The sequence below is a fragment of the Larus michahellis genome, chromosome 18, assembly GCF_964199755.1.
Source record: "Larus michahellis chromosome 18, bLarMic1.1, whole genome shotgun sequence".
NCBI lineage: Eukaryota > Metazoa > Chordata > Aves > Charadriiformes > Laridae > Larus > Larus michahellis.
In genome coordinates, this window is record NC_133913.1 from 2,170,047 (window position 1) to 2,196,163 (window position 26,117).

Below are 26,117 nucleotides of genomic sequence, written 5' to 3' on the forward strand. Positions count from 1 at the left end.
CCCCGGGTAAAGTTTCCCCGCGAGCACATGACTCGCAATGGCCGCGGCCGCCGCTCGTTAAACCCCCCCTCCTCCGTTATCGCCTTCCCCCCCCCACCCCTCCCGAAAAACACCCACCCCCTTTAGGCCGGGTGGCCCCCGCGCCGCCATGCAGCCGCCACCGGGGGCTTGCCGGTTTTAAGGGTCTCGGGGTGAAGTCTCCGTGAGCAGGTAAGGAAGCGGGGGGGGGAGGGATGGCTCGGGGGGGGGGGGGGGTGGTTGTGGAGGTCGCGGTACCGCCTCTCCGGTGCTGGGGGTGAGGGGGGGGGGATCCGGTGCGGCGGGACCCAGCGCGTCGTGCCGATGTTGGGGTGTGGGGGGGAGTCGCCACCGGCAAAGGAGCGGGTGAGGGTGGTGGGTGCCTCCGCCGTGGGGCCGGGTGTCCCCGCCCTGGGAGGTTCTGCTCTGGTAGGGGCGGCTTTAGGGGGGGTCCTAAGGCGGTGGGGCCCCCCCCCCGCCACCCCCTCGGGAGACGGCGCTGGGGATCCCTTCTCCGGTAACGGGGGAATCCTGGGGATCCCCCTCGCTCCGTCTCGGTGGTGGGGTCCTCCCGGGGAGTCGAGGGCCCCCGCCCGGCTGAGGCTGTCGTGAGCTCCGGAGGGGCAGCGTTGCCCCGTCGCCCCCGTTTCGGATGGTGGCTTTGCTTCCACCCCCCCCCCCCGCCCCGTTTCTCCGGCGTTTGGCGGTGCCGGGCGCCCCCGGTTACCGGTGCTGGGGTCCCCCCTCCCGGCACCGGCTGTCTGGGCGCTCCCGAGTGGCAGCGCTGTCCCCCCCACCCACCCCGGTGAGGGCTCAGGGGACCCCCGGCGCGGGGGGGCTGCGGTCCCCTCCCGACCCGACGGGGGCCGGGGCACCGCCACGGACCGCCGTGCTGGGGCTGCCCCCCCTGGGAGAACCGGGCTCCCCCGGGCCGCCGGTGCGCTAAGCCACGTTCCCCCCCCTTCCCTTTCCCGGCGGGGGCGGGCGGGGGCGCCGGGGCCGCTTCCCCTTTTCGGGGTGCGGGGAGTGTGGGGGGGGTGGTGGGACCGGGGCGCAGACGGTGGGGCCCGGCGGGTGAGCGGGGCCGGGGGCGCGGAGTGGGGGGGGCCGGCGGGGGCCGGGGCCGGGGTCCGGGGGGCGGGAGCGGCGTCTGCGCCGTTTCCTGGCCGGCGGGCGGAGGAAGCCATCGCTCTCGGCGGCTGACAGGGCGCTGGCGCGGCGGCGGGGCCGGGGGGGCCCGGAGTGGGGGGGGGGGGGGGCCGGGCGGGGGGCGCCGGCCGCCGCCTCCCCCGTCGCAGCAGATGCCCGGGGGCGGCGGAGCCCCCGGGGGCTCCTGGCAGCAGCGGCCGGGACGGAGTGGGGGGGGGGGGGGGGGGGCTGCCCCACCGGGTGCTCCCCCGGCTGCGGCCCCAGGGCAGGGGGAGCCCCCCGGGGCAGCGCAGCAGCGCTCCAGGCCGCGGGGGGGGACGGGGCAGAGCCCCCCCTGCCCGCCGGAGCCGGGGTGTCCCCCAGATCCGTGCCTCTGACCTTTGACCTCGTTGGGTGGCGAGGGCTATCCCCAGCCCGGTGCGTGCTGTGGGGGGGGACACACACAGGTGCTTCCCCGTGGTGGCCACGCTGGTCGCCGCCGCGGGGGTGGCCGTTCCGCTCGGGGGGGTGCTGGGCAGGCGCCGGCCGGTGGCTCTGGGTGCGGCACCCCGACCGCTGGCCTCCGTGCCGGGATTAGCGGGTGACGGCTCGGTGGCTTAGCGGCCCCGCGGCCGCCGCTCCCGGGCCATATGTCACCCGTGGGCCCCACGCCCTGCCCTTGGGGGTGACCTTGCTGCGGTGTGGGGACACGCGTGGCCCTGTGGGTGCTCGCACCGGGGTTCCCTGGGACACCGGTGGGTGCCCGTCCCCTTCATCCGCTGCTCCGCTCGTAGCCCCCCAGGTGACACGGTCAATGCCAGCGGGCACGGGGACGGCGGGGAGGAGGGCAGGACCCCGTGCCCCATCCCACACCGCTGGGTGCCCGCGGGTGCCGTGTCCCAGCTGGGATGCCCGGCTTTGCCCGGCTGTCCTTGCACACCCGCCGTGTCCCCGGCGTTCGGTCCCGGTGCCGGGAGCGACGCGGCGGCCGCCGAGCCTGGGGAGGGCCCGTGCCGCCGCCTGCCCTGCGGCGCTGGGATTCACCAGCTCCGCGGCTCCGGCTCTATTTATAACCAGGAGGCTCTGGCGTGTCGACGTGCCACACTCAGCTGCGCCGGCCGCGGGCAGAACGTGCCGTGGGCCACCCACCCCTATGCCAGCGCTGTCACTGAGGGGGGTGGCTGCACTTTAAGGTCCCCTGACGCTTTTTGGGGTGCTGCTGCAGCGCTGCAGGGGAGCCCTCGGCTGGCGGAGCTGAGGGTCCCCTGCAGCGTATGCCCAGGGGCCCCCCGGCACCCATAGGCACCCTTGTGCTGCAGGGCCCCCCGTGGCAGTGCCAGGGGGGGAAGGGCTGCGGTGCCGGCAGGCGCGGGGGGGGGTGGGGGTGGGGGGGGGCTGCGATCATATCTGCGGTGACACATGTGCTGATTACAGAAAATGGGTTAATCTCCCTGTGGCTGGAGGCGGCTTAGCGGGGGGGTGGCTCGTGGCAGGGCCCGGCGAGGGGCCGCGTGCGCCCGTCCCCGGCCTCCGCTGTCCCCGGCTGAGCCCCGGCTGCCAGGCCGTGCCAGGGGACATGGCAGTGGCACGCAGCCACCCCGCTCGCCGTGCCTCGGTGTCCCCCAGGTACGCCGGGTCCCAGCCTGGCCTGGCCTGGCCTGATCCCGGCCCTGGGGACTGGTGTTGGGGGCACGGTGACACCGAATCCCGGTGTCTGGGGGTGTGGGGCGGCCGCCTGCCCGCTGGGTCCACCCAGGCCCTCCCCGGTGCCGTGTCCCGAGCGGCCCTGTGCCGCAGCCAGCTGCACTTGTCTGCCGGCTGTCGCCGAGCCAGAAAGGGCTGTCTGGGGCCGCACTGTTCCCGGCACGCCGTTCCCAGGGCGCCGGCTGCGCGCCGCATCCAGGGCTAAAAACAACCGGGGCTGCTGCGAGCGGCTGCCGTGGCGCAATCCCGCTGCTTCCCAGGAGCCCGCGGGGAACCGGGATGGGGCACCCCGGCACCGTGACCCCCCCGCCTCCAGCTGCTGGCAGGACCTGCGGTTCCCTGGGCTCATCCCAAGGGATGCACCCCACCCGCCAAGGGGTGGGGGCCAGGCTGGGGCTGGGGGTGCCCCCTCTGTGGGCAGGCAGTGCCGGGGTGGGGGTCCCCAGGTGGCCGTCCTGTGTTGGAGGGGCTGGTGGCTAGCGCTGGCCCAGGCAACCCTGAGCCTTTGGGGCTGAGCGGGGCTGGCCTGCTCCTTCCAGTATCCGGCAAACCAGGACTCATGCGGCGGCCAGGCCGGGGCAGTGCCGGTGGCGGTGGCGGCGTGGCACAGCCGTGCCCGTCCCGGGGGCCGTGGCGGGGGCCGTGGCACCTGTTCCCGCAGAAGAATGGCGTGTCTGGCGGCGGGTGCGGGACGTGTAACCGGAGCGGCGCGTTCCCAGCGTAACCGGAGCCGGCCCGGCTGCGACAGGTGGAATTTCAGTTTGTGGCTCCCACCCGGCAGTGGGACATGGGGGTGCCAGGGCAAGGACCCACGCTGTGGGGCCGGCGGCTGCTCCCTGGGGTGATGAGGCCAGCATGGACACGGTCCCCACCGGCAAGGAGGCTGTCCCCGCAGGCGAGGACCCTGTTCCCACTGGCCAGTGCGGTGTCCGTGCTGGCCCCATGTCCGTGCTGGGGGAAGCTGCGGTGGCCGGGTGTGGATTGCTGCTGGCCCACAAGGTGCCAGGGCGTGGTGGCACCAGCCCTGCCCAGGGACCTGCGGAGGGGCCGAGCGAGCCCCTGCGTGTGCCGCTGGCCCTTGGGAGCGACATGCAAGTCCTGGGCTCCGCGCCGGCCCCCGGCACCCCCAGATCCCCTTGACGGGGGGCTGCGGGCAGCCCCGTCTCCGGCACGCTGCCTGTGCCGAGTGTGTGCCGCTGGCTCCGGCCCTGCCGCCGGGCTGGGGCATGATTCACGCCTGCCCGGGGACGTGAGAAACGTGACGGTGACTCACGGCCGAGATGCTGCGGGGATACAGGGAGGGGGTCTCGCTTGGTGGCCCTGCCAGGGGGGCACCTCGCCCCTCCCTGCACGGCGCTGGCTGGCCCGGGTTGGGGGGGGCAGGGGGTGGCCCGGCTCCCGACCTCGCGTGTGAGGCTGCCCCGGGTCGGGCGCTGACAGCAGCGAGGAAACCGCAGGCTGCGACCGCACAGCGGCACCGCGGGCGCTTCCTGCCCTGCCCGGGAGGCTGCCAGCGGAGCGGGGCCACCCTCCTCCCCCCCCCGCCCTGGGTGACACGGCACCCCCTCCCTATGCCAGTGTGCCACGGGGCGGCCTGGCACCGGGCTTGTCCCTGTGACCTGTCCCGGTGAGGATGGGGGATGCGGACGGCAGGCAGCCCGGCCAGATTTGGGGAGCAGAGTGGGCTGGCAGCGAGCTGGGGCGGTGGCATCTGGGACGGCGGCGTCTGGGGTTGGCGGCAGGGGACTGGGGCGGCAGGGTCTGGGGTGACAGGGGAGCAAGGTGACAGGCTCAGGGGTGGCAGGGGCCCGTGGCAATCAGGCCAGGACTGAACTGAAACCTGTCAGCCCGGGAATCGAGAGCGGCGAGGGGAAGCTGTGGCCGGGAGCGCGGTGCCCGCAGGCATGACAGGAAGGGCTCGGTCGCTGCCCGCCGCCCCGCCAGGCACCCCAGAGCAGCCCTGGCCCCGCTTGCCCCCACCGTGTTGGGGGGGGGAACGACACGATGACAGGGCGGTGCCCCCGCTCACCGGCGTGTCACATCCGGGCCCTGGCACTGCCATTGCCGTGTGCCCCGGCAGGAAGCGTGGCTGGGTTTGGTGGTGTGACGTGGGCAGCGGGGCTGGGGGTTGGGGTGCCCATGGGGTGGGACGGGGGGTGCCGCCTGGCCCCCTCGGCAGGCAGGGCTGGGGGTGGCTGCTGGGGAGGTGGGCATCACGGTGCTGCCGTCCCGGTGCAATCCCCGTCGCTCCGTGGTTAGCGTTGGCCACGCCAGGCACCGTGGAGCAGGATGCGGCCCTGCCATGTGGGCAGTGGTGACAGCTGGGGGCTGCTTTTTTGGAAGGGGTCTCTTGGTGTGGGGGGGGGGAGGGTGGCACTGCCCAGCCCATCTGGGTGTGTGGGGTGGGCTTCGTGCCCCGGTTTGGGGTCACGGGTGGCTTGGGCAGCCGCAGTGCCCCCAGCCCTGGGAACGGCTCCGGTCTGCACGTCCGTGCGTCCGTCCGCCCGCTCCCGGGGGCCGCCCCTGGCCTGAGCGGGAGGTTCCTCGTGGCTGGGATTTGGCCCGGGCCCCGCGGCCGTGTTTTCCGCGGGGCTGGAACGAAGCGCAGGATTCCAGGAAGCTCCGGGCCTCGTCCAGCTCCTGCCGGGGACTGGAGGAAAAGGCGTCGGGGAGGGCGAGCGTGGGCCCCCACCAAGGGGCTGCATGGCCCCCGACCCACGCTGCCGGAATGGGGGGCTCTGGGAGCGGAGCTGGGCTAGGACCACCAGGACCCACGGTTGGGATCCTCAAGACCCCCACTTGGGATGCCCAGGACCCCCCCGTCGGGCAGCAGCCGCGTGCCGGGGTCTGTGCCGCCACGGGGGCCGGTGGGGGCTCCTCTGGGCTGCAGCTCCTTCTCCCCACGGGAGCGGGGCCAGCCGGGCTCCCCAGACCCTCCTGGCCACTGTTGGTCCCCTGGGGCATTGGGAAGGGGCCAGGGGGCTATCGGCCGCCCACCGGGATCGGGGTGCACGGGGGCCAGGCCGGCGGTGTTGGCCTCGCTCAGTCCCCGGCTGGCGGCGTGGGGGGGGGGGGGGGTAGGGTTGCGGGGGGGTGGGGGGGGGTTTGCAGGAGCGGGTTGAGTAATTGGGCCCCGGCGCGGCTGGCGCGGTGCCCGGCGAGCACTTGGCACCGGCAAACATAAACAGTTCTTCCCGCGCCTCCCTGCCCCCCCTGGCCAGCGTGGTTCGGGGGCCACAGCCTGGGGGGGGGGGGGGGGGGGGGGGGGGCTATGGAGCAGCCCCCTGAAGTGGGGAGCCAGGGTCCTGTGGGGACCCCTCCCCGGGGTTCAGCTGTGGCCCCCCTGGCTCCCAGGCGGATGCTGACCCGGTGTCCGGCACCGTGCCCTGGTGATGCCCGTGGGAATCCGGCACGCGCTGTGGTGCCTGGTGGGGTACCCTGTGCCACAGTGTGTGCGTGGGGGGGACATGACCCCCACCCCAGCCACCCCTGGGTGCCCACCCCGGGGGGCAGCTGGCCCATGGGTCACCCCACGGATGCTCCGGTGGGTTCCTATGGCGGGGAGAGGGGGGGCAATGCCGGGGCTGTGGATACTGGTGTGAACTGGGAGGATGGGGGTCCTGCCACCGGTGGGTGCACCCAGCTGGGTGCTATGGGGTGGGGGGGTGGGGGGGGGGGACACGACGAGCAGGGCCGTGCCCATCCCGGCCCCTCCCCAGCGCCTCGCCGGGCGGCCCAGCCTTGTTCCTCTGGATCCTTTTCCGCCTCCGCGGGGCCGGGAGCCAGAATTCTCGGCAAATAAACAGCCCCCGCCGGGCCCCGCGCCAACGCTTAAATAAACAGCCAGCCCCGGGATTGTGAAAGCCCCGTGCCCCCCTTCCCACCGCTGTATTCCCCCCCACCCACCCCCCCCCCGCCTTCCCTTGGCCATGGGGTCCGTGCCCTGCCGGGCTGTGCCGTGTGCCGGGCCGTGCCGGCAGCTCCCACGCCAGCCTAGCTGGCGTGGGAGCTGCCGGCACGGCCCGGCACACGGCACAGCCCGGCATGAGGTGGGGGCTACGCTTCGATGGGTAGAGCCCAGCCCTGCGACGGGTGACCAGGTTGAGCCCCCCGGGGTGGGGGGGGGGGGGTTTGGTTGAGCCCCCTCCTGCTGCTGCTGTCGGTTGGCTGAGCCCCCTCACGCTCGGTGCATGAGTGGGGCCAGCAGAGCCCGGCGGAGGCGAGCGGCCGTGACGGCAGAGCCAGGCTGGAGCGGAGCCGGTGTCCTCAGGGGACCCCGGTGTGCCCGTGTGTGTGTCCCCCCGCCCCCTCCAGCAGTCTCGCAGCCACCCCCCCCCTCCCCAGGGCTGGGGCAAGGGGTGCAGCCCCCCCACCCCCTTCGTGCATCCCCGCTCCCAGGCCAGGCTTTGGGGAGCAGGTTTGGGGCTGTGGCGTGGCCCCTGGCTCCATGGGGTGCCCCATGGGGCCACATTGTCCCCATGCTGTGTGTGTCCCCCATGTCCGTGTGTTGTCCCCCCCCCCCCCCCCCCCCCAACTCCGTCCTCTGCTCCCTCGCCCGCTAAGCCGGGATTAGCGACCTGCGCCTGCCGGGCCTCGCCGGTCCCGGTGTCGTTAATCTGGGGGATTGTCGTTAATCTCGCGGGGGGCGCTGGGCCCGGCCGCCTGCGCCCTCCCGGGGCCGGGAAGGGATGCGGCCCCTTTTGGGGGGGGTGGGGGGGGGAGGTAGGGGGTGTCTGGGGAAACTGAGGCACGGCTGGTGGGTGTCACATGGGGGGTCCCAATCTCTTTACTAACACCACCCCCCCCCCTTTTTTTCTGGTCTCCCCACAGCGTCGCAGGAGCCAGCGCCGCCAGCGAGGACAGCCGCCGGGCAGCGGGTCGCCCGCGGGCCCCATGCTCTGCTCGGCCCCCGCACCCCGTGCCTGAGAGGCCCCCCTCCCCCCCCCCGCCCCCAATTCCCAGCGCCGGAGACCCCCGCCATGGCCAGCAATAGCAGCTCCTGCCCCACGCCTGGAGGGGGGCACCTCAATGGCTACCCCGTGCACCCTTACGCCTTCTTCTTCCCCCACATGCTGGGGGGGCTCTCGCCCCCCAGCACGCTGGCCGGCATCCAGCACCAGCTGCCCGTCAGCGGATACAGCACCCCTTCGCCCGCCAGTGAGTACCGCGGCCCCGTGGGGGGGGTAGTGGGACCCTCATTGTTGGGGGGGTGTGTGTGTGGACCCCTCTGTGGCGGGCTCCATCCCCAGCGTGGGACGCGGGTGCAAACCCCGGGCTCCGGCACCGGTCTGTAACCTGCCCTGGGGTGGTGGCACCGGTGAGGGGGGGATCTCCCACTGCATCGCCCGTCTGTGGGGAGATGTGTCTGGGGGGGCACCAGCTCCTTGCCTGGTGGGAGGCGAGTGCCGGACGCCTCTCCTGGTGCGTCCCCGTTAGTGCTGCCGCTGGGGAAACTGAGGCACGGAGCGGGCAGTGGCGCCCGGCGGGGTGTGCGCGAGTTAATTGCTGCTGTGTGGCCGCCTTCGTTAATGGCCGTGTTTATACCCTGGCTGTTAACGGCCCAGCTGGCCCTGGTTTAGGGGCCGTTGGCTGTCACCGTCCCCGGCACCCACCGCGGCCGGGCTGGGAGACGGGGGGCTCGGCGGTGGCGGGGAGGCCGGTGCGGCGCTGCGTCCCCTCGGCGGCTCTTTGTTCGCCGGCGGTGCGGGGGCCGCCCGTGGGGGAGGCGATGAAGGCAATCATCGCGTCTGCTCCTGATTCAATTTCCCCCTGACAGGGTCGTCCATCACGGCCCCGGTAATCACCGCCCCGCCGCGCTGGCAGCTGGAGCCGCCGGAGGTGGTGGGCTCCCGGCCGGGGGGTCCTCCCCGCACCGTCACCCCGGAGGCTCGGGGCGTGCCTCAGTTTCCCCAGACCCTCATCGGGTGCCACGAGGGCAACTGCCGGACCCCTTCCCATCCCCGGCGCCGCTGCGGACGGGCACCCTTGCCCGTTCCCGTGCTGTGCCGGCATGGGTGCCCCGCGGCGCCCGCCGTCGGGGAGGCCCCCGTGGGTCGGGGTGTGGCGGGGCCCCCCCCCAGCCCGTCCCTGGCCCCGGGGGACGGTGCAGGCCCGGGCAGGGCCGGCCTGGGGCGCTGTCCCCCGCCGGAGCCGCCCCGGCGGCGGTGGGACCCAGTGGGACCAGTTCAGCGACTGGGTGGCGGCGGGTGGGGCCCCTCCCCCGCGCTGGCTCTGGGGCCATTCCCGCACGGCGTTGTGGGAACGGGCTGGGGGGGGGGCGCCTGTGTCATCCCGTCCCCCCACCCCGACCTTCCCCGACACCAGGGCCGGGGAGCACAGCACCCCAGGGCACCCTGGGGCTGATGGCGGATGGGTGAACTGTGCCTCAGTTTCCCCTTGACCTTCGCCACGGGGGATTCAGGGGGTGGGGGCACCATGTGTGTCCCCCCCCGCCCCGTAGCACCCGTACAGCCTGGCGGGTGCCCTGTTTGTGTAGGTCCTACAGTATTTGGTGTGTGCCCGGGTGGGATGTCCCCGCTGCTGGCAGTGGGGCTGGCAGGGAAACGCCGGGGTCCGTGTCCCGGCTGGGGGGGACCCGGGGCCGGGGGGCTGCAGCGGGGCCTGGTGCAGCCACCCCCTCCTCACGCGTGTCCGGCCCCCCCACCACCGCCCACCCTCGCCAGATGTGCTGCAGATGTGCAGCCCTGGGGCCGATGCGGCTGGGCCCTCCTGAGGGGGTGCAGATGCCCCCCCCCCGCCTCGGGGTTCAGCCGGACGTCCCTGTGGGGGCCGTGGGTGTCGGGATGGGGGTCCGCTGGCGTCGGGGCTGCAGGGGAGCTGCTGGTGCCGAATCCGGCCCCCCGGGGTGCTGCAGGCTTTGCTCCCGGCGTGGAGAAATGGGATCAGCCGTACCCTGTGCGCGGTGCTGGGGGCTGCCCCGCGCACCCCCTCCCCGGGCGTGGGTGCCGGGGGGGCCCGCTGCACCCCGAGCCCAAGGCGGGTGTCCCTGGGTGCCCTGGGAGCCACCGTCGCAGCCGGGGCCAGCCCTGCGTGCCCTTTCCTGGCGTGAGCCGAGAGCGCCAGGAGGTGCTGGGGAGCCCGGGCACGGCCCCCCCCGGCTTCCCCTGCAGGGTGGGCACAGGACCCCCTTCCCCACGCTGCGCCCCGACGTGGGGCACGCCGAGACGGGCGGGGGGCGGTGGCGGGGGACACCCGGGGCTGGTGTGGGGCTCAGAGCTGCGTGTGGGCACGTGTGCGCTCGCACGGTGGGTGTGTGCACGCTGCGGGGGGGTGTGTGTGTGTGTGTGCGTGCCCCGTGCGAGGGGGCGTGCGCATCCGTGTGTGTGTGGGGCTGGCTGCGTGTGCGTGCCCGTGGTGCTCTGTGCCCGGGTGTGTGTGTGTGCACGCCCGTGTGTGCGCACGTGTGTGTGCATGCCTGTGCGCAGGGGGTATGTGTGTGCGCACGTGTGTGTGTGTGTGCGCATGTGTGTGCACGCTTGTGTGCAGAGTGTGTGTGTGCACGTGTGTGTACGCCTGTGTGTAGGGTGCGTGTGTGCGCGCACACCCGTATGCGGGGTTTGTGTGTGTGCACATGTGTGTGCAGGGTGTGTGTGCGCGCACGCCCGTGTGGAGCGGGTGTGTGTGTGCGTGCACGGAGCGAGTGTACGTTGGACTGAGCGACTGTTGGGGGGGTTGTGTGCGTGCTCCGTGCCGTGCCTCCTGTACGTGTCCCCACCGTGCGGAGCCACGCGTGTCCCCGTGCCAGGTGTGCGCACGCGTGTCGGTGCGTGTGGGGGTGCCGGGACTCTGCCTGTGCCCCCGTCCCCCTCCCCAGGGCCTGCCGCCACGGGGCCTGGCTGTCCCCAGGGGTCCCCTTGCCCAGCGCGGGGTCATGGGGGGCCACGAGGGGTTCCCACCCGCCACCCCACGAGGGGCTCCCTGGGCTGTCCCCCCCCCTCCCCTGCCCTCCGGATCCTCCCTCCGCCCCGCTTCCCAGGCCGGGCTGGGGGAAATGGGACCCCGACACGGCCCCCTCCCCTGCAGCCGGGCCCCCCGGCCCCGCCGCCGCTGCCGGGATGGGGGGCCCCCGCGGCCGGGCCCGGCCTGTCACCCTACCCGCTGGCTCCGGTTTCCTCCGCGCCGCAGCCGCTCCCCCGCAGCGCCCCGTAATTAATTAATTTTTAAAAATTAATGAGCAAAACGTGCTCCCTGCAGGCTGGGGGCCGCGGGCGGGGATTGGGGCGGGGGGGGGTGGTGGGGGGGATGGCGGGGCTGGGGGGGCCCCGCTCGGGGCTGGGGCCGGGGAGACCCCGCGGGGTGCGGTGCTGGGGACCCCCCCCCCCTCCCGCCCCATCCCCGGCCGGGGAAGATTGATGATGCCGGGCTGGGCGCTGGGCCCCCGGCCTGGGAAAGCCCATTACGGCGGAGGTTTTCTATCACTGTCAGGGGGGCCGGGGGGAGCCGCCGGGAATTCGCCGCGCTCAAAAGCGGCTGAAGGGGATAAATGGGGTCTTTTGAAGTGGGCGGGTGGGAGCGGGGAGGTGGGGGGGGAGCTGCGGGGCCCCGAGGTGCCGGTGTGGGGATGGGGGGAAGGGGCCGGTGGTACCCCGTAGCCTGGGCTGGGCTGGGGGGGGGTTTGTGTGGGGATCGCGGGGGTCCCCGCCCACGTCCCCGCTGGGGCTGGGACCCCCGCGCTCCGGGCACAGCGGGGTCCCCCCTGGTGTCCCCCATGGGTTTTGGGGCCGGGTCTCCCATCACGCTCCTGGGGGCATCTTGTGCTCCCCGCAGCATCACGGGGGTGCTGGGAGAGGGGAGAAGTGGGGCCGGGGGGTGCTGCTGGGGGGTGGGGGGTCCATTCTGATGTGTCGGTGGCGCATGGCGGGGTGTCCCCGTCCCGGCTGCGTGCGGGGCGCTCCCCTCGCCCAGTTCCTCTTGGCTTCTGCATTAAGGCTTTGGGTTGGTTTTGTTTTTTTTTTTTTTGGGGTTTGGTTTGGGTTTTTTTTTTTGTTTGTTTGTTTTTGTTTGTTTTTTTTTGTTTTGTTTTGTTTTGTTTTTTTTTTAATCTCTGTTTCTTCCTGCTGCCGCCGGCGCGGGACGGGAAGCGGTGCCCGGCGGGATGGGCAAGCGTGGCACGGCCCTGCCACGGCCCAGCCGCGCGCTGCCACCGGCCCACGTCCCCTTCGTCCCCTCCGTTGTCGTCGCAGCCACATTCTTTCCAGCGCTGGTAAATGAGTCAAAGCAGACATTTGTCATGTTCGCTGCAGGAAGTTGGAGGAGCGCTGGGCTTTTGTTCAGAAACCTGCTGGCTAAGCAAAGCCTTTGACTTTCTATTATTATTTAAACAGGCGCTGCTGATCTGCTCGGCGCAGACACACACGCACACGCATGCACACACACACACACGCACATACCTCCCGGCCTTTCTCTTATTCTTTTTTTGTTTTTCTCCCCCCCCTCTTTGTGGGGGGCGGGTTGGAAAGCAAAGCGGGGCGGCCCTGGCTGCTCACTTTGGGGGGGGGGGGGGGGCGGCGTGTATGGGGATGGGGTGCGGGGGTTGCGTGGCGGCGGGGAGGGTGTCCTCAGCGTCGGGGTGCGTGGGGGTCTGTCATGTCTGCGTGCACACTGTCCTGCAGGTATTCACGCCGCCGTGCGTGCGTGTGTACTGCCACCCGTGCGTGGGTGCGTGTGCTGCTGCGTGTGTGCGCACGGCCGTGTGTGTTCACGCGGCCGTGCATGCGTGCGTACTGCCACGCGTGTGTGCATGTGTTCACGCTGCCCCCTGTGCGCGTGTACTGCCCTGTGTGAGTTCAAACTGCTGTGTGTGTTTACTGCCACACGTGTGTGCGTACTGCCACGCGTGTTCACGCCGCTGCAAATGTGCATGCGTGCACCGCCGTGTGTGCATATTGCCACGCATGTGTGTGCACTGCCATGCGTGCCCACGCACATGCACACATGCGTGCACACACACAGCTGCTCACGTGTGCTCCCTGCGTGTGGCTGTGCAGGGCTGGCATGTGCCACAGCGCCCGCATTGTCCCACCGGTGTCTGGCACACGCGTGTGCTCCTCCTGCCCGCAGCAGGACCCGGCCGGGGGTTCGGATGGGCGCCGCAGCATCCCGGGCTCTCCCTGTAAGGGCACCGCTGCGGTGGGCAGCGTGGGGCTGGGGCAGAGCGGACCCCCGTGGCGCAGCAGAGGCTGCGTGCTCCCCGTGCAGCCCGGTGGGGTGGCTGTGCCGGCGGTGCAGGGAGCGAGCGTGGGTGGGTGAGACCGTGTGGGGTGCAGGAGTCGAGGGTGGGGGGGTGAGACCGTGTGGCCAGCAGGTTACCGGCGTGTCCGGAAAGTGGCACCGCTGGAGCCCATCCTGTGGCCACCGTCCTTGGTGCGTGTCGGTGCCGGTGAGGGTGCAGGCAACGGGGCTGTGCTGCGACGCTGGCCAGTGGCGGGCAGTGCCGTCGCCGCTTGGGCAGCCCAGGGTTTGGGGTGTCACCTCTCACGGGGACCCGTGTGCAGGGGAGGGGGGTGTGTGTGTGCATGCGGCACTGCCCCACATGGGCTACATGCAAACACACACGTGTGCGTGGGGGTGTGCGTGCACACACACACACACGTGTGTGCACGCACTCAGCTGTGCCCGGTGGGGACATGGTGCCACACGCATGTCCGTGTGTGCAGAAGGCGTGCACACACATGTATGTGCACACAGGCTGCCCCCCCACGCACCCCCCCCCCCTCCCCGGTGCAGGGGGAGCACACCTGGGCCCCTCTGCAGGGGGGGACGCACACAAGGACGTACCCCGTCGCGCAGCGGGAGCACGTGGACATGCGTGAACACGCGTGAACACACATGCACACGCACCCGGCCCCCCCCCCCCGCCATCCCCCGGGCGGTGGCACCCGCACCCCCGGGTTGGGGGGGCGGGGGGGGCGGCCGGGGGTCAGGGCGAGGTGAGCCCTTCCCCGCCGGGTTCACCCGCAGTTCACCCGCATCCCATTAGGCAAATGAGCCGCGGCCCCGGGCAGCCCCCGGCCCCGCCGCGGCCGGTCCCGCTGTGCCCCCCCCCCCCGACCCCACCCCGGTCCCGCCGGGCCCCCCCCAGCCCCGCTCCCACCGGACGCTGGCCCTGCGCGTCCGTGTCCCCCCGGTGCCGTCCGTCCCGGGGAGGGGAGGAAGAGGAGGCGGCGGGGGAGGCTGGGGGCGGCCCCGCGGCGCGGAGCGGGTTAAGGCTGTGGGGAGGCGGCTGGTGTCGGGAGGGACCGGGGCTGCCGGAGCCGCAGAGCCGGCGGGGCTGCGCCTTCCTCCCCTCCCCCCCCCATCTTCCTCCTCCCTCTCCTCTTCCTCCTCCTCCTCCTCCTCCTCCTCCTCCCGCCGCCGCCTGCCCGGGCGCGGAGCGGAGCGGCGGGGCCCCGCTCCCCGGCTGAGCCGCGGCGGGGCCATGGCAGCGCGGCGCGGGGCGCCCCGGGGGCCCGGCTGCCGCGGGGGGGGCCGCTGACCTCCCGGGGCCGCCCCCGCCGCCGGACCGGGGGAGACGACGACGACGACGACGCCGCCGCCGCCGCCGCCCCCCCCCCCCGGCGGCCCCGGGCCATGTACGAGGGCGCGGCGGCGGTGGCGGGGCTGCCCCCCGGCCCCTTCCTCCGGATGGATTTCTACGGGCCGGGCAGGGGCTGCCTGCTGCCGGAGCGCGGCCCCCCCGCGCCCCGCGGGGTCCCCCGCCGCCCCCCGCCCTGGAGCAGCTCCGGCCGCTGTAGGTACCTGCGCCCCGGGGGCGGCCGGGCCCCTCACCGCCGCCTCGGGCCGGTGCTGGAGCCCGCCCCGGGGTGGGGTGGGGGGGACGGCCTCAAAACCCGGCTCTGAGCCGGGCGGGGGGGGGACGGGGGGGGGGGGGCTGCGGGGATGGTGGTGGGTGCTGCGTGCGGGGATGGGCGGCAGAGCGATGGGTGCTGGGTGCTGGTTCCGGGGGGGCGCGGCGGGGGGGGGGGGAAGGCGAGCTCTGCGCAGATGCCGCCGGCTCGGCCATAACAACCCTTGTCCTATTTCGGCGAGAGCTCGGATGGGGCCGGGACCGGGGCTGAGACCGGCCCGGGCTGCGGAGGCGGGGGGGAACCGGGGCCCGGCGGGGACACCCACCCCCCCGCCCCGCACCCCTCTCCCGTGAGCGGGGGCCGCGGCAGCGCCGGCCCCGCCGGGAATGTGGCTCCCTGCTGATAAGGGCTCCGAGAAAATCCAATTAACTCCCGAGCCGCTGCGCCTGCTGCTGCTGCTGCACGGGCGGAGGGGGGGCGGCAGCGTGGGCCCCCCCCCCCCGCCCCCCGCGCCGGGAATCGGGGGGGTCCCCCTGCGCCGGGGGGTCCTGGGTGCCGCGGTGGGGCCCGGCCAGCCCCGCTCCCCCCGGCGGGATCCCGTCCCATGTCCCCGGGGGGGGGCGGGTCACAGCGTGGTGTCCCCCGTGGGTCCCCCGCCGTCCTTGGGGACGGGCAGCGCACCCCGAGCTGTGGGTCGCCCGGGGGCTGCCACCCTGCGGGGGATGCGGGGTCCCGCTGTGCTTTGTGCCCGCCGGGGGGGGGACCCACGCCGTCCCCAGAGGGCAGCTGGACGGACTGGCACGGCACCGGGGCCGTAACGGCCGGGGAAAGTCCTGCCCGGCTGCGCAGGACTTTCACCCCCATAAGGGTTGCAGGGCCGGGGGGGCCGCCTCGTCCCCGGGGGGGACGGTTCCCCCTGCGATGCCCGGTGTGGTGCCCATGGCTGGGGGTATGTGGGGGTGTTCGGTCGCAGCCCCCCCAGTCCCGCTCTCCCCATTGTCTCGGGGCTGCTCGACCTTTCCGCTGGCGCGAGGGGCCTTTGTCTGCAGCTGGGGACTCCCGCTGCCTCTGCGGGGCAGGGGGGGGGGCGTCCTGCCTTCAGAGCCCCCCAGGCAGGACCTGGCAGGGGCCATGTGTCCCAGGCTGCGGTGCCCTCCCCTTAGCGCAAGGCCCCCCCACCCCACTGGGGCCGTGCTGCCCTGAGCAGTGTGGCTGTGGGCCATCATTCCCCCCCCCTCTACCCCCCCCCATCCCCAGTGGTGCCGGGGATGCAGCTCTGGGTGGACGTGCGGCCGCGGTGCTGCTTTGGGCCCCTGCTCCGGGCCAGGGCACCTCCAAGCTCTGGTCATGGTGACCGTGACCCGGCGGACGCGTGGGCGGCGGGTGCTGGCGGGGATCCCTGGCAGGGTGCCCCTCTCTCTACGTCACGCCGAGGTGCCGTGTCTCCCCGGCCCCAGGTTTGCCAACCCGTGGCACGGCTCGGCAGGGCTGGTGTCGGAGGTGCCGTGCCTCAGTTTCCCCAGAGACGGCTGCGGCTGGGCTGTGCCCAGTGGGGCTGGCCCCGAGGTGCTGGCTGCTGGCCCGGCGCCGGCGCTGCCCTGCCTGGCAGGACGCCGTCTCGTTGGCGCGGGGGCAAGAACCACTCCTCGGGGGGGTGCCAGGAGCCTGCCCGCCACTGCAGCGGGGCCTGGGGACGCTGCCATGCCGCAGCTGGGGAAACTGAGGCACGAGGCGGTCTCTGACGGTGGCAGAGGGGCTTGCAGGAGCCCACCGAGGCAGTGGGCACCCCGTGCCCGCGTGGGTCTACGTCTTGCCAGGGGTTTTGTGGGGTGCTGTGGGGGTCTCGGGGGGTACGTGGGGTTGGGTCGTGCACGAGCACTGCCCCGCCGGACATGGGGTGGCCCCGCCGTTGTCTCGCGTTATCTGTGCACTGTCACCCCGGTCTGGCTGGTGGCACGCAGCCAGCGCGGCGCTGCGGCACGGCGTGGTGGCACAGGGGATGGGTGAGTCGGGGTGGCGGGCGCGGGACCCCCAGCACTGGCGGGGAGCGGGACCCCTGGGTCGGCTGGGCCGGATGCCCGGTGGGGACCAGGTGGGGTGGCAGTGCCCAGCGGGCTCAGCACCGTCCCCGGTGCCACATGGGCAGGATGGGGCACCCCCACAGCCCAGCGCACCCCGTTTTTGGGGCTCCTGGCCCCAGGACCCTCCTTCTCCCCCTCCCTCGGCTTTCCTCCTCATTCCCCTGCTCCCAAGGGACCCATCCCCGGCTCCGGCCCGGGAGCGATGACCGGTTGTTGGCGGGGGGTGGTGGCAAACAGGACTCCCGGGTCCCCCCCCGGGCCCTGGCACACGGTGTGGCCCCCGCGGGCGCTTTCCCACGCCAGGGCGGGGGCGACGGGTGTTGGGGCGCCCCGGGGTCCCTTGGTGCGGGCGGGAAGTGGCCGGCGGGGCCGCGGGCGGGGGCGACGTGTTCGCCCGGGGATGCTGGCGGGGCCGCAGCATCTGGTCTGCAGCTGGGCTCCGCTTCCTCCCCGGGGGGGGGGGGGCAGGACGCCTGGGTCCCTCCTGCTCCAGCAGGAGATGGGGCTGGGGGAAGGGAGGGAGCCCGGACGCCTCGGTCCCCCGTGTCCCCAGCCGTCCCCTCCCGCGGGAGCAGGGGAGGTTTGCACCCACCCTGCCCGCTCAGCACCTTCGGGTGCTGCTCTGGGGCCTCCCGCTGCCCCGCAGGGGTGCGAGGGGCACCCAGGCCTGACGCCACCACGGTGGGCTCCCGAGGAGCTGGCGAGGCAGGCGGCTGTGCCCGCGTCCCTGTCCCCTCCCCGCTGGCACCGCCGTCCCTCGGCGGGTGGCTGCGGTGGCAGGGGAATCCCGCGGCGCTGGCGAAGCCGTGCCTGCCTGGGGACACGGGGCGGGGGGGAGCGGGGGGGGGGGGGAGCCGGGCTCCCTCCCCCCTCCGCACCCAGCACATCAAAATCTTGTCAAATCTGCATTTTGCGAGTGCAGCTCTCCACGAGGAAGTTCTTAAATTATATAAAAGAGGCGATAAATTATAGACGACGTTCGCTCAGTCACTTTAATGGCTCCGCTCCCTGGAGTGGCAGCGGTGATTTATTCAGTGCTGCCCGGGAAGCGCTGCCCGGTTCCCTCGCCTCCGCGCCCCGCGCGCTCGTCACCCACCCTCCGCGCTCACAGCCCGCCCCGCGCGCTCGCCTCCGCGCCCCGCACGCTTGCTTCTACCCCGCACGCTCGCCTTCGTGCCCTGCACGCTTGCGTTCTGCCCTGCACGCTCAGCTCCACGCCTGGCACGCTCACAGCCCACCCTGCGCACGCACATCGCACCCCACACGCTCGCTCCTACCCTGCACGCTCGCCTCCATGTCTTGCACACTCACCTCCGTGCCCTACACGCTTACGTTCTGCCCTGCACACTCGCTTCCATGCCCTACATGCTTGTGTTCTGCCCTGCACGCTCGTCTCCATGTCTTGCACGCTCACCTCTGTGCCCTACATGCTTGTGTTCTGCCCTGCACACTCGCCTCCATGTCTTGCACACCCACCTCCATGCCCTACATGCTCGTCTCCATGCTTTGCACACTTGCCTCCATGCCCTACGTGCTTGCTTCTGCCCTGCACACTCTCCTCCATGTCTTGCACGCTCACCTCCGTGCCCTACATGCTTGCTTCTGCCCTGCACACTCGCCTCCATGCCCTGCACGCTCATCTCCATGTCTTGCACGCTCACCTCCGTGCCCTACATGCTTGCTTCTGCCCTGCACACTCGCCTCCATGTCTTGCACACTCGCCTCCGTGCCCTACACACTTACATTCTGCCCTGCACACTCGCCTCCATGCCTTGCACACTCACCTCCGTGCCCTACGTGCTTGTGTTCTGCCCTGCACACTCGCCTCCATGCCTTGCACACTTGCCTCCATGCCCTGCATGCTCGTCTCCGTGCCTTGCACGCCCACCTCCGTGCCCTACGCGCTTGCGTTCTGCCCTGCACACTCGCCTCCGTGCCCTGCGCCCGTCCCCGTCGTGCTGGGGGACACCCCCGATGTCGTGGGTGGCTTTGTCCCCGTCGTCCCCCCTCCTTGGCCTTTGGCACAGCCAGGCTGGGGACCCCCACCCCTCATCCCTCACCCCCCCCCACCCCCCTCCAAAGCCCCGCCGCCCCCAGTGGGACCCCTCCTCCGCTCAGCCCCGGGGCGGGGGGGGGCGCCCCTGGCCGGGGCCTCTCCCTGCAGCACCCCGGCCCCGGGGGGGGGTGGCGGGTGGCGGCGGGGCCCTTTTCGGGGTGCAGGGGCCGGCGGAGCGGGGAAGGGGGGGGGGGCCGGGCTCCCCCGCCGGGCCGGGCCTTTAATATCCTGTTTGACTGGTTCGCTTGGCTCCGCTGCAGAAAAACATTCGCAAACATCCCGGAGGAGCCGGGGAGCGTTAACCCCTGCCTGGCTGCACCCCGCGCCGGGGGTGGCACCCCGCCTGCACCGCGGCCCCCCCGCCACCGCCACCGGGGCTGCAACGGGGCAGGGGACGGGGCTTGTCCTTGGGGGACAGGGTTGGTCCTGGGGGACGGGAAGGAGTGTTCTCATCCCATGGGATTTTGGGGTGCAGGAGGCGGGGGGGGGGACAGGTATGTCCCACGAGGTTTTGGGGGGGCAGGGGGTGCTGGCTGCGCCCCCCCCCCCCCCCCCCCCCCCCGTGCTGGCGGGGCCCGTTGCGGCACGTGGAGGGGGGGCCGCCTGTCGCGGGGACGAAGGCAGCGCCGCGCTGGGGGACGTCCCTCGCCGGGGTGCCACAGGGTGCCGGCTGGGTGCCGCTGTGCCCGTCCCCTCCCGGGGGGGCCGTGCCTTCAGCGCTGGGGCGGTGGGCACAGCGGGCGGCCCCCAGCCCATGCACACGCGTGTGCCCACACGTGTGAGTGAGCGTGGCACCGTCGCGTCCCCCCCCCAGCACCGCGCTGGCCCCGCAGCTGCCCATCGTGCCGCCCGCACGGAGGGCTCCTGGGATCCCGGCTTTTTTCTTTTTTCTTTTCTTTTTTTTTTTTCTTTTCTTCTTTTTTCTTTCTTTCTTTGTTTTTTTTTTTTTGTCTGCCTGAATTCCACGTCGTCTCCGTGGCCTGGAAATGTCAAGTTGCATCTTCTCAGCTCCCATCCTCTCCCCGCCAGCCCCGCGCGACCTGGCCCCGTGGCCGGGAAGGCCTGGGGTGGCCAGGGCTCGGGGAGGGGGGGCAACAGGGACACACTGGTGGGTCCGCCGGACTCCGGGGTCGGCCCTGGCACTGTCGACGTGGGGTGTTTAGGGTGTGGGGGGGGGGGTCGCCATGGGGCCAGCCCTGCTTGCCCTGAGCGTGTCCGCCTTCCCTGCAGCCGTGGAGACGCAGAGCACCAGCTCGGAGGAGATCGTGCCCAGCCCCCCCTCGCCCCCGCCCCTGCCCCGCATCTACAAGCCCTGCTTCGTCTGCCAGGACAAGTCCTCGGGGTACCACTACGGGGTCAGCGCCTGCGAGGGCTGCAAGGTGAGAGCTGCCAGCGTCCCGCGCCGCGGCCGCCGTCCCCGCGGCTCCCCGGGCTCCCCGGGCCGGGCGCTGACGGGGGCGTGCGGGGTCCCCAGGGCTTCTTCCGCCGCAGCATCCAGAAGAACATGGTGTACACGTGCCACCGGGACAAGAACTGCATCATCAACAAGGTGACGCGCAACCGGTGCCAGTACTGCCGCCTCCAGAAGTGCTTCGAAGTCGGCATGTCCAAGGAGTGTGAGTGCGGACAGGGATGGGGACGGGGATGGGGACAGGGATGGGGACAGGGATGGGGACACCCTGCCTGGGTGCAGCCGGGGAGGTGTCTGGGTGCGGTGGGCCATCCCGGCAGCCCCCACCATGTGCCCAACGAGGCCCTTGGGGGGGTTGGGGGGGGGGGGGGGGGCCTTGGGTTTGTGTCACAGCCTGGCCGTTGCCCAGGCAACGCGTGATTGATGATGTCAGAGATAAATGACGCTGACGAGAGGCCTCCTGGCGTCTGCGTGCCAGTTGTCATGGTGCCCGGCTGTACCCCCCCCCCCCCCCCCGCGCGGCGCGGCATGGCATCGCCGGGGGTGGGTGACGGGGGGTGACGGTTGCTGGGGCACAGCTGCCTCCCCGAGTCCTGCCCCATCTGCCTGTCCCTGGGGCCCGTGACCCCCCGGGAGGGGGCTGGCGGATGCTGGGGAGGGGGGGGAGCAGGCACCACCCGGGGGGGGGGGGGGGTTCAGCATTCCAGGGGCTGCAGCTCGCCCCGCACCTAAGGGGGGGAGTCCCACAGAGGCTGACCCCCCTGGGTGGGGGGCTGGGGATGCGCCCGGCTGCTCCCACCCCCCCCTCCAGTGCCACCGCAACCCCCCCCCCCCATAATGAGCGCGGTGGCTCAGCTGCCATTTTCTCTCCCGGCTGTTTTTCTCGTCCGTGTCGGCTTTGCGGAGCGGAGCTGAGCTCTGTCCCCATGCCCAGGGGTGTGCGTCCCCCCCGTCCTGTGTCGTCGTCCCCCTGTCCCCCCGCCGACTGTGGTGTCACCCCTAATTGCCTCCTAATGACTTGGGGGCTTATTTAAAGGCAAGCTGTGCGGGGCTGGCGGTTCCGTGGCCATTTGTCTCCGTGGCTGATCCCATCGCCGGCAGCGGGGTCCTCATCCCGCCCTGGGGGGTGCAGCACGGCGGGGCTGAGACCCCCCCCCCCCCCCCCGCCACACACACACACACACACCCACACACACACACACCCCTCTCCGGGCCAGGGGCTGGGTGGTGGCAGCGGGGCCGGGTGCCGCTGACCCTGCCCGTCCCCGCAGCCGTCCGCAATGACCGGAACAAGAAGAAGAAGGACGTGCCCAAGGCGGAGTGCTCGGAGAGCTACATCATCACGCCCGAGGTGGAGGAGCTCATCGAGAAGGTGCGCAAAGCCCACCAGGAGACCTTCCCCGCCCTCTGCCAGCTCGGCAAATACACTACGGTGAGTGTCGGGGTGGGGGGGTGTCCCGGGGTGGAGGTGGGGGGCTGGGGAGCACGGGCCGCCCCCCCCTCACCCCCTCCCGCCCCCTCCGCCTCCCGCCGCAGAACAACAGCTCGGAGCAGCGGGTCTCCCTGGACATCGACCTGTGGGATAAGTTCAGCGAGTTGTCCACCAAGTGCATCATCAAGACGGTGGAGTTTGCCAAGCAGCTCCCCGGCTTCACCACGCTCACCATCGCCGACCAGATCACCCTCCTCAAAGCCGCCTGCCTCGACATCCTGGTGAGAGCGGGGACGGGGACGGGGACGGGGAGGGGGACACCAGGCTGAGCCCCTCATCCTTTCCCCCCACCCCCCCCGCCGACCCCAGATCCTGCGGATCTGCACGCGCTACACGCCGGAGCAGGACACCATGACCTTCTCGGACGGGCTGACGCTGAACCGGACCCAGATGCACAACGCCGGCTTCGGGCCCCTCACCGACCTGGTCTTCGCCTTCGCCAACCAGCTGCTGCCGCTGGAGATGGACGACGCCGAGACGGGGCTGCTCAGCGCCATCTGCCTCATCTGCGGAGGTGGGTGCTTTGTTGGGGGAGGGGGGGGGGGATTGTGCAGGGGTGGGCACCCTGCCCAGCACCTTGGCGGACCCACGGCTGTCCTCCCCAAATCGCTGGCCAAGAAGACCCCCCAAATGGTCCCCCCTGCCACGGCACAGCCACCCCGGTGACCCCCCCCCCTCGAGACCTGGTACAGGGAGCTGGGTCTTACCCGCACCCACAGGAGGGGGCGACAGGATGTGTGCTGCACCCCATAACCGCTGTCCGTGCCCCCCCCCCCCCCCACTCCCCAGACCGCCAGGACCTGGAGCAGCCCGACAAAGTGGACAAGCTGCAGGAGCCGCTGCTGGAGGCGCTGAAGATCTACGTGAGGAAGAGGAGGCCCAACAAGCCCCACATGTTCCCCAAGATGCTCATGAAGATCACGGATCTCCGCAGCATCAGCGCCAAGGGTGAGTGCCGTGTCCCGGGGCCGGGGGGGGGGTGGGGGGGGAAATCCTGGGGGAGCATCCCCGGGGCTCGGCATCGGTCCAGGGCACAGCATCCTCCGGAGGGGATACCCACAGCACTGCATCCTCCGGGGATGCCGGGGCCGCGGCCACGTCCCTTGTCCTCGGCACCCAGGGGGGAGCAGACCCGGGGGTACTGGTTTTGGGGGGGGGGGCTGGCAGAGCCCTGCCCTGCTGATCCCCCCCCCCTCCCACCCTTCCCGCAGGCGCCGAGCGGGTGATCACGCTGAAGATGGAGATCCCGGGATCGATGCCGCCCCTCATCCAGGAGATGCTGGAGAACTCGGAGGGCATGGACACGCTGGGGGGGCAGCCGGGGGGCAGCTGCAGCCCCAGCCTTTCGCCCAGCTCCAACCGCAGCAGCCCGGCCACGCACTCGCCGTGACCCGCGCCCGGCGCGCACCAGGACAGAGCCCGGCACGCCGAGGGGGGGGCACCAGGACAGAGCCCGGCACGCCGCGGGGGGGGGACGGCACACCCCGCACCTCGGCCCTGGCTGCAGCCCCCCTCCTGGGGCGGACTCCTCGGCAGCCAACCCCCCCCCCCCCCAGCCGCCGCAGCCCCGGGACCCCTCCGTGGGGAGCCCCGCAGCCCCCGGCCCCCCCTCCGGCCCTGGGCGAAGCGCGTTGGTTGAGTCACATTTCAGGGGCGTGGGGGCCCTCGGCCGCGTCCCCCGGGGACGCCCCCGGCCCCACCAGCACCAGCACACATGGGATCGCGACCACCGAGCCACCCCCCCCCCCCCCCCCGCTCCCCGCTCCCCGAGTCCCGGCCATCCGGCGGGGGGGGGGAACCCGGCCAGACCCCGCACGCCGAGGAAGCAGAGTCATTTAAAAGAGAAAAGAAAGCAAAGTATATATATATAAATATCTATAAATATCTATAAATACGTTTTAAAACCTTTGTAAAAGTTTGGAGGGGTTTTTAGGCCTGTGCAGGTGGAGGGGGCACGGTGGGCGCTGCTGGGGTGGGGGAGGGTGGGGGGGGGGGGTTGGGGCGGGGGGGGCACACGATTTATTATTATTAAATTTTTTTTTTTTTGTTGTTGTTGAGATTTTAGTGGTTTTAGAGTTGGGGGGGGGGAACGCCGGGCGGGCCCTGCCCCGGCCCCCCCCCAGGTGGGGTGGGGGCTGCGGGGGCGCGTGGCGGTGCCAGCCCCGGCTTCGTGCCCGCGGGGGGGTGGGGGGGGCCAGTCCTGCCGGCACGGGGGACAGGGGGGACGGGGGGGGGGGGGGGCGGCGGGGGGCTGGCTCCAGAATAAAGTTTATTTATTCTAGTGCCCGGCTCGTTCTTGCTGTGGGGGCACCGGGTGGGGGGGGGGACATGGTCCAATCTGCGACACCCCAAGTCCTGGGGGGGTTCTTCATTGGGGGGGCGGGGGGGGGGGGCAGCAGGGACCCCCTCACTGCCCCCCAGCTATTCACCCTCCCTGATTCTGGCTGTCCCCAAAGGCTGGGTTGGGGCAGAGTCCTTCGGGGTCACCCCCCACCCATCCCCCCCCCCAGCATCCCCAAAGCTCTGCCCTTCCCAGCCTGGTTGCTGCGGCTGTGCCCCCCTCCCCCCCCCCCCCCGCCCCCCCCCAATGCCAGGGGCCAGCCCTGGCCTGCAGAGCCCCGATGCACTCGTGACACCCCCAGCACAGGGTGTGGGGGCAGCCCTGGCCCCCTCCCTACATTGTGCCCGGCTTGGGGGGGGGGGGGAGGTCAGGGGTGTCCCTGCCGCTGCTCAGGGATGGTGGGACCTGTTTGTTTTCCTTTTGTCCGTATTTTTTTTTTTCCAGCAGCTGCCGGGTGAGGCCCGTCCACCGCCCACAACAGGAACCGGGGGCACCGGGGCACAGCCCGGCCCTGCTTCCCCGGCGGGGCTGCAACCGCCCACTGGGCACCGGTCAGGCTGAGAACAGCCACAGCTCGTGCCAGCGATGGCGGCTACACGGTCAGGTCCCCCCGTGGCAGGGAGGCGCTGGGGAGATGTGGCTCCTCCACGGCTCCCGCCAGGCTGAGAACAGCCACAGCTCATGCCAGCGATGGCAGCTACACGGTCAGGTCCCCCCGTGGTGGGGAGGCGCTGGGGTGACACGGCTCCTCCGTGGCTCCCGCTGGCTGCCCGGGGGCCGGTCCCCGCTCCTGCGGCCGGTGGCAGCACCCACCGCGGGGCGGGGGTCCCTTGCGCAGGAGGTGGGCGAGCTCGGCCAGGCTGAGCAGCGCCGAGACCAGCCCCACCACGAAGTAGAAATGGATGAAGACAGTTTTCTCGGTGGGGCGGGAGACGAAGCAGTCGACGCGGTGCGGGCAGGGCCGGCGGCGGCAGACGAAGAGGGGCTGCACCCTGAAGCCGTAGAGCAGCGCCTGCCCCAGCAGGAAGCCCAGCTCGGCCGCGATGCGTGCCACCACGCTGCCCACGTAGAAGGGCTGGAGGCGGCGGGCGCGCTGGCCCCCGCGCCCCGGCTTGGCCGCTTGGTGCACGGCGAAGATGACGAAGAGCGCGGCCGGGGCCGAGAGCACGACGACGTGGAAGACGAGGAAGCGGTAGTGGGAGATGGGGAAGGCGGCGTCGTAGCACACCGGTTTGCAGCCCGGCTGCTGGGTGTTGCAGACGAACTCCTCCTGCTCGTCCTCGAAGACGTCGCTGCCCACCGTGGCCAGGACCAGGATGCGGAAGAGGAGCATCACCACCAGCCAGAACCTCCCCACCATGGGCGAGTGCTCCTGCACCGCGTCCAGCAGAGAGCTCAGGAAGCCCCACTCGCCCATGGCCGCGCTGCGGGAGCCGGGTCAATGCTGGGGGTGGCAGGGGGGGGAACGCCGTGCCCGTGGGGATGGACCCCAACGGGCAGCGCAGCCCCCTCCCCCCCCCCCCCATCTCACCCTCCTCCATGCCAAGCCCAAGTGCGTGGCACCATCCCCGCTCGCAGCGGGGTGCCCGGGCAGCGCCAGCCCAGCTCACCCCATCGCCCGTGTCCCCCCCCGAGTCTGCCAGGCCCCGGGACTCGCTCCCGCAGAGATGGGTCCAAGGACACCAGTTGGGGCAGGACCAGCAGGGTCCCCATCCCTTGTCCCGCCCCCCCCCACTCCCCGAGACCCCCCGTATCCCCATCCCGGCGGGATCGGGTACCTGCGCAGGCTGCGGTCCGCGCTGTGCCAGTGCGGCTGGCGGCGGCCGTCCAGGGTTGGCCGGGACTGGCCGGTCCCTCGTCCGGTCCCTCGTCCGGTCCCTTGTCCGGCCGGGCTGGGCTGACGGTCCCGCAGCCACGCCTGGAGTCCTTTTAAAGAGACCGAGCAGCCGCGGGGGCGCCCGGAGGGGCGGGAAGGGCTCAGCTCTGCCTTTTTTGGGGGGGGGGGGGGGGGGGGCTCAAGGACAAACGCTGCCCCTGCCCCGGGGCCAGCAGTCGCCCAGGGCACTGGTTGGAGCAGGG

General features: G+C 72.2%; 2 protein-coding genes across 3 annotated transcripts; one reads left to right on the forward strand and one right to left on the reverse strand.

The window, feature by feature from the left end:
• On the forward strand, positions 1-23,237 carry RARA (retinoic acid receptor alpha). Of its 2 annotated transcripts, XM_074562058.1 has the most exons (9): positions 1-210; positions 7,681-8,007; positions 20,025-20,173; positions 20,269-20,410; positions 21,477-21,637; positions 21,742-21,918; positions 22,007-22,211; positions 22,487-22,645; positions 22,909-23,237. In XM_074562058.1, exons 2-9 carry the CDS (start codon positions 7,830-7,832, stop codon positions 23,085-23,087), a joined length of 1,350 nt encoding a protein of 449 aa, XP_074418159.1. In that variant the 5' UTR covers positions 1-210; positions 7,681-7,829; the 3' UTR covers positions 23,088-23,237. The 2 variants fall into 2 exon arrangements, with proteins under 2 accessions (XP_074418159.1, XP_074418160.1); XM_074562059.1 differs by lacking the exons at positions 1-210; positions 7,681-8,007 and adding an exon at positions 14,262-14,599.
• A 1,241-nt stretch (positions 23,238-24,478) lies between these two features.
• On the reverse strand, positions 24,479-25,916 carry GJD3 (gap junction protein delta 3). The gene is made up of 2 exons (XM_074562060.1): positions 25,817-25,916; positions 24,479-25,462 (listed from the first exon to the last, which is right to left on the reverse strand). The coding sequence occupies exon 2, from the start codon at positions 25,453-25,455 to the stop codon at positions 24,736-24,738; it is 720 nt and encodes a 239-aa protein (XP_074418161.1). The 5' UTR covers positions 25,456-25,462; positions 25,817-25,916; the 3' UTR covers positions 24,479-24,735.
• Positions 25,917-26,117: the final 201 nt, after the last annotated feature.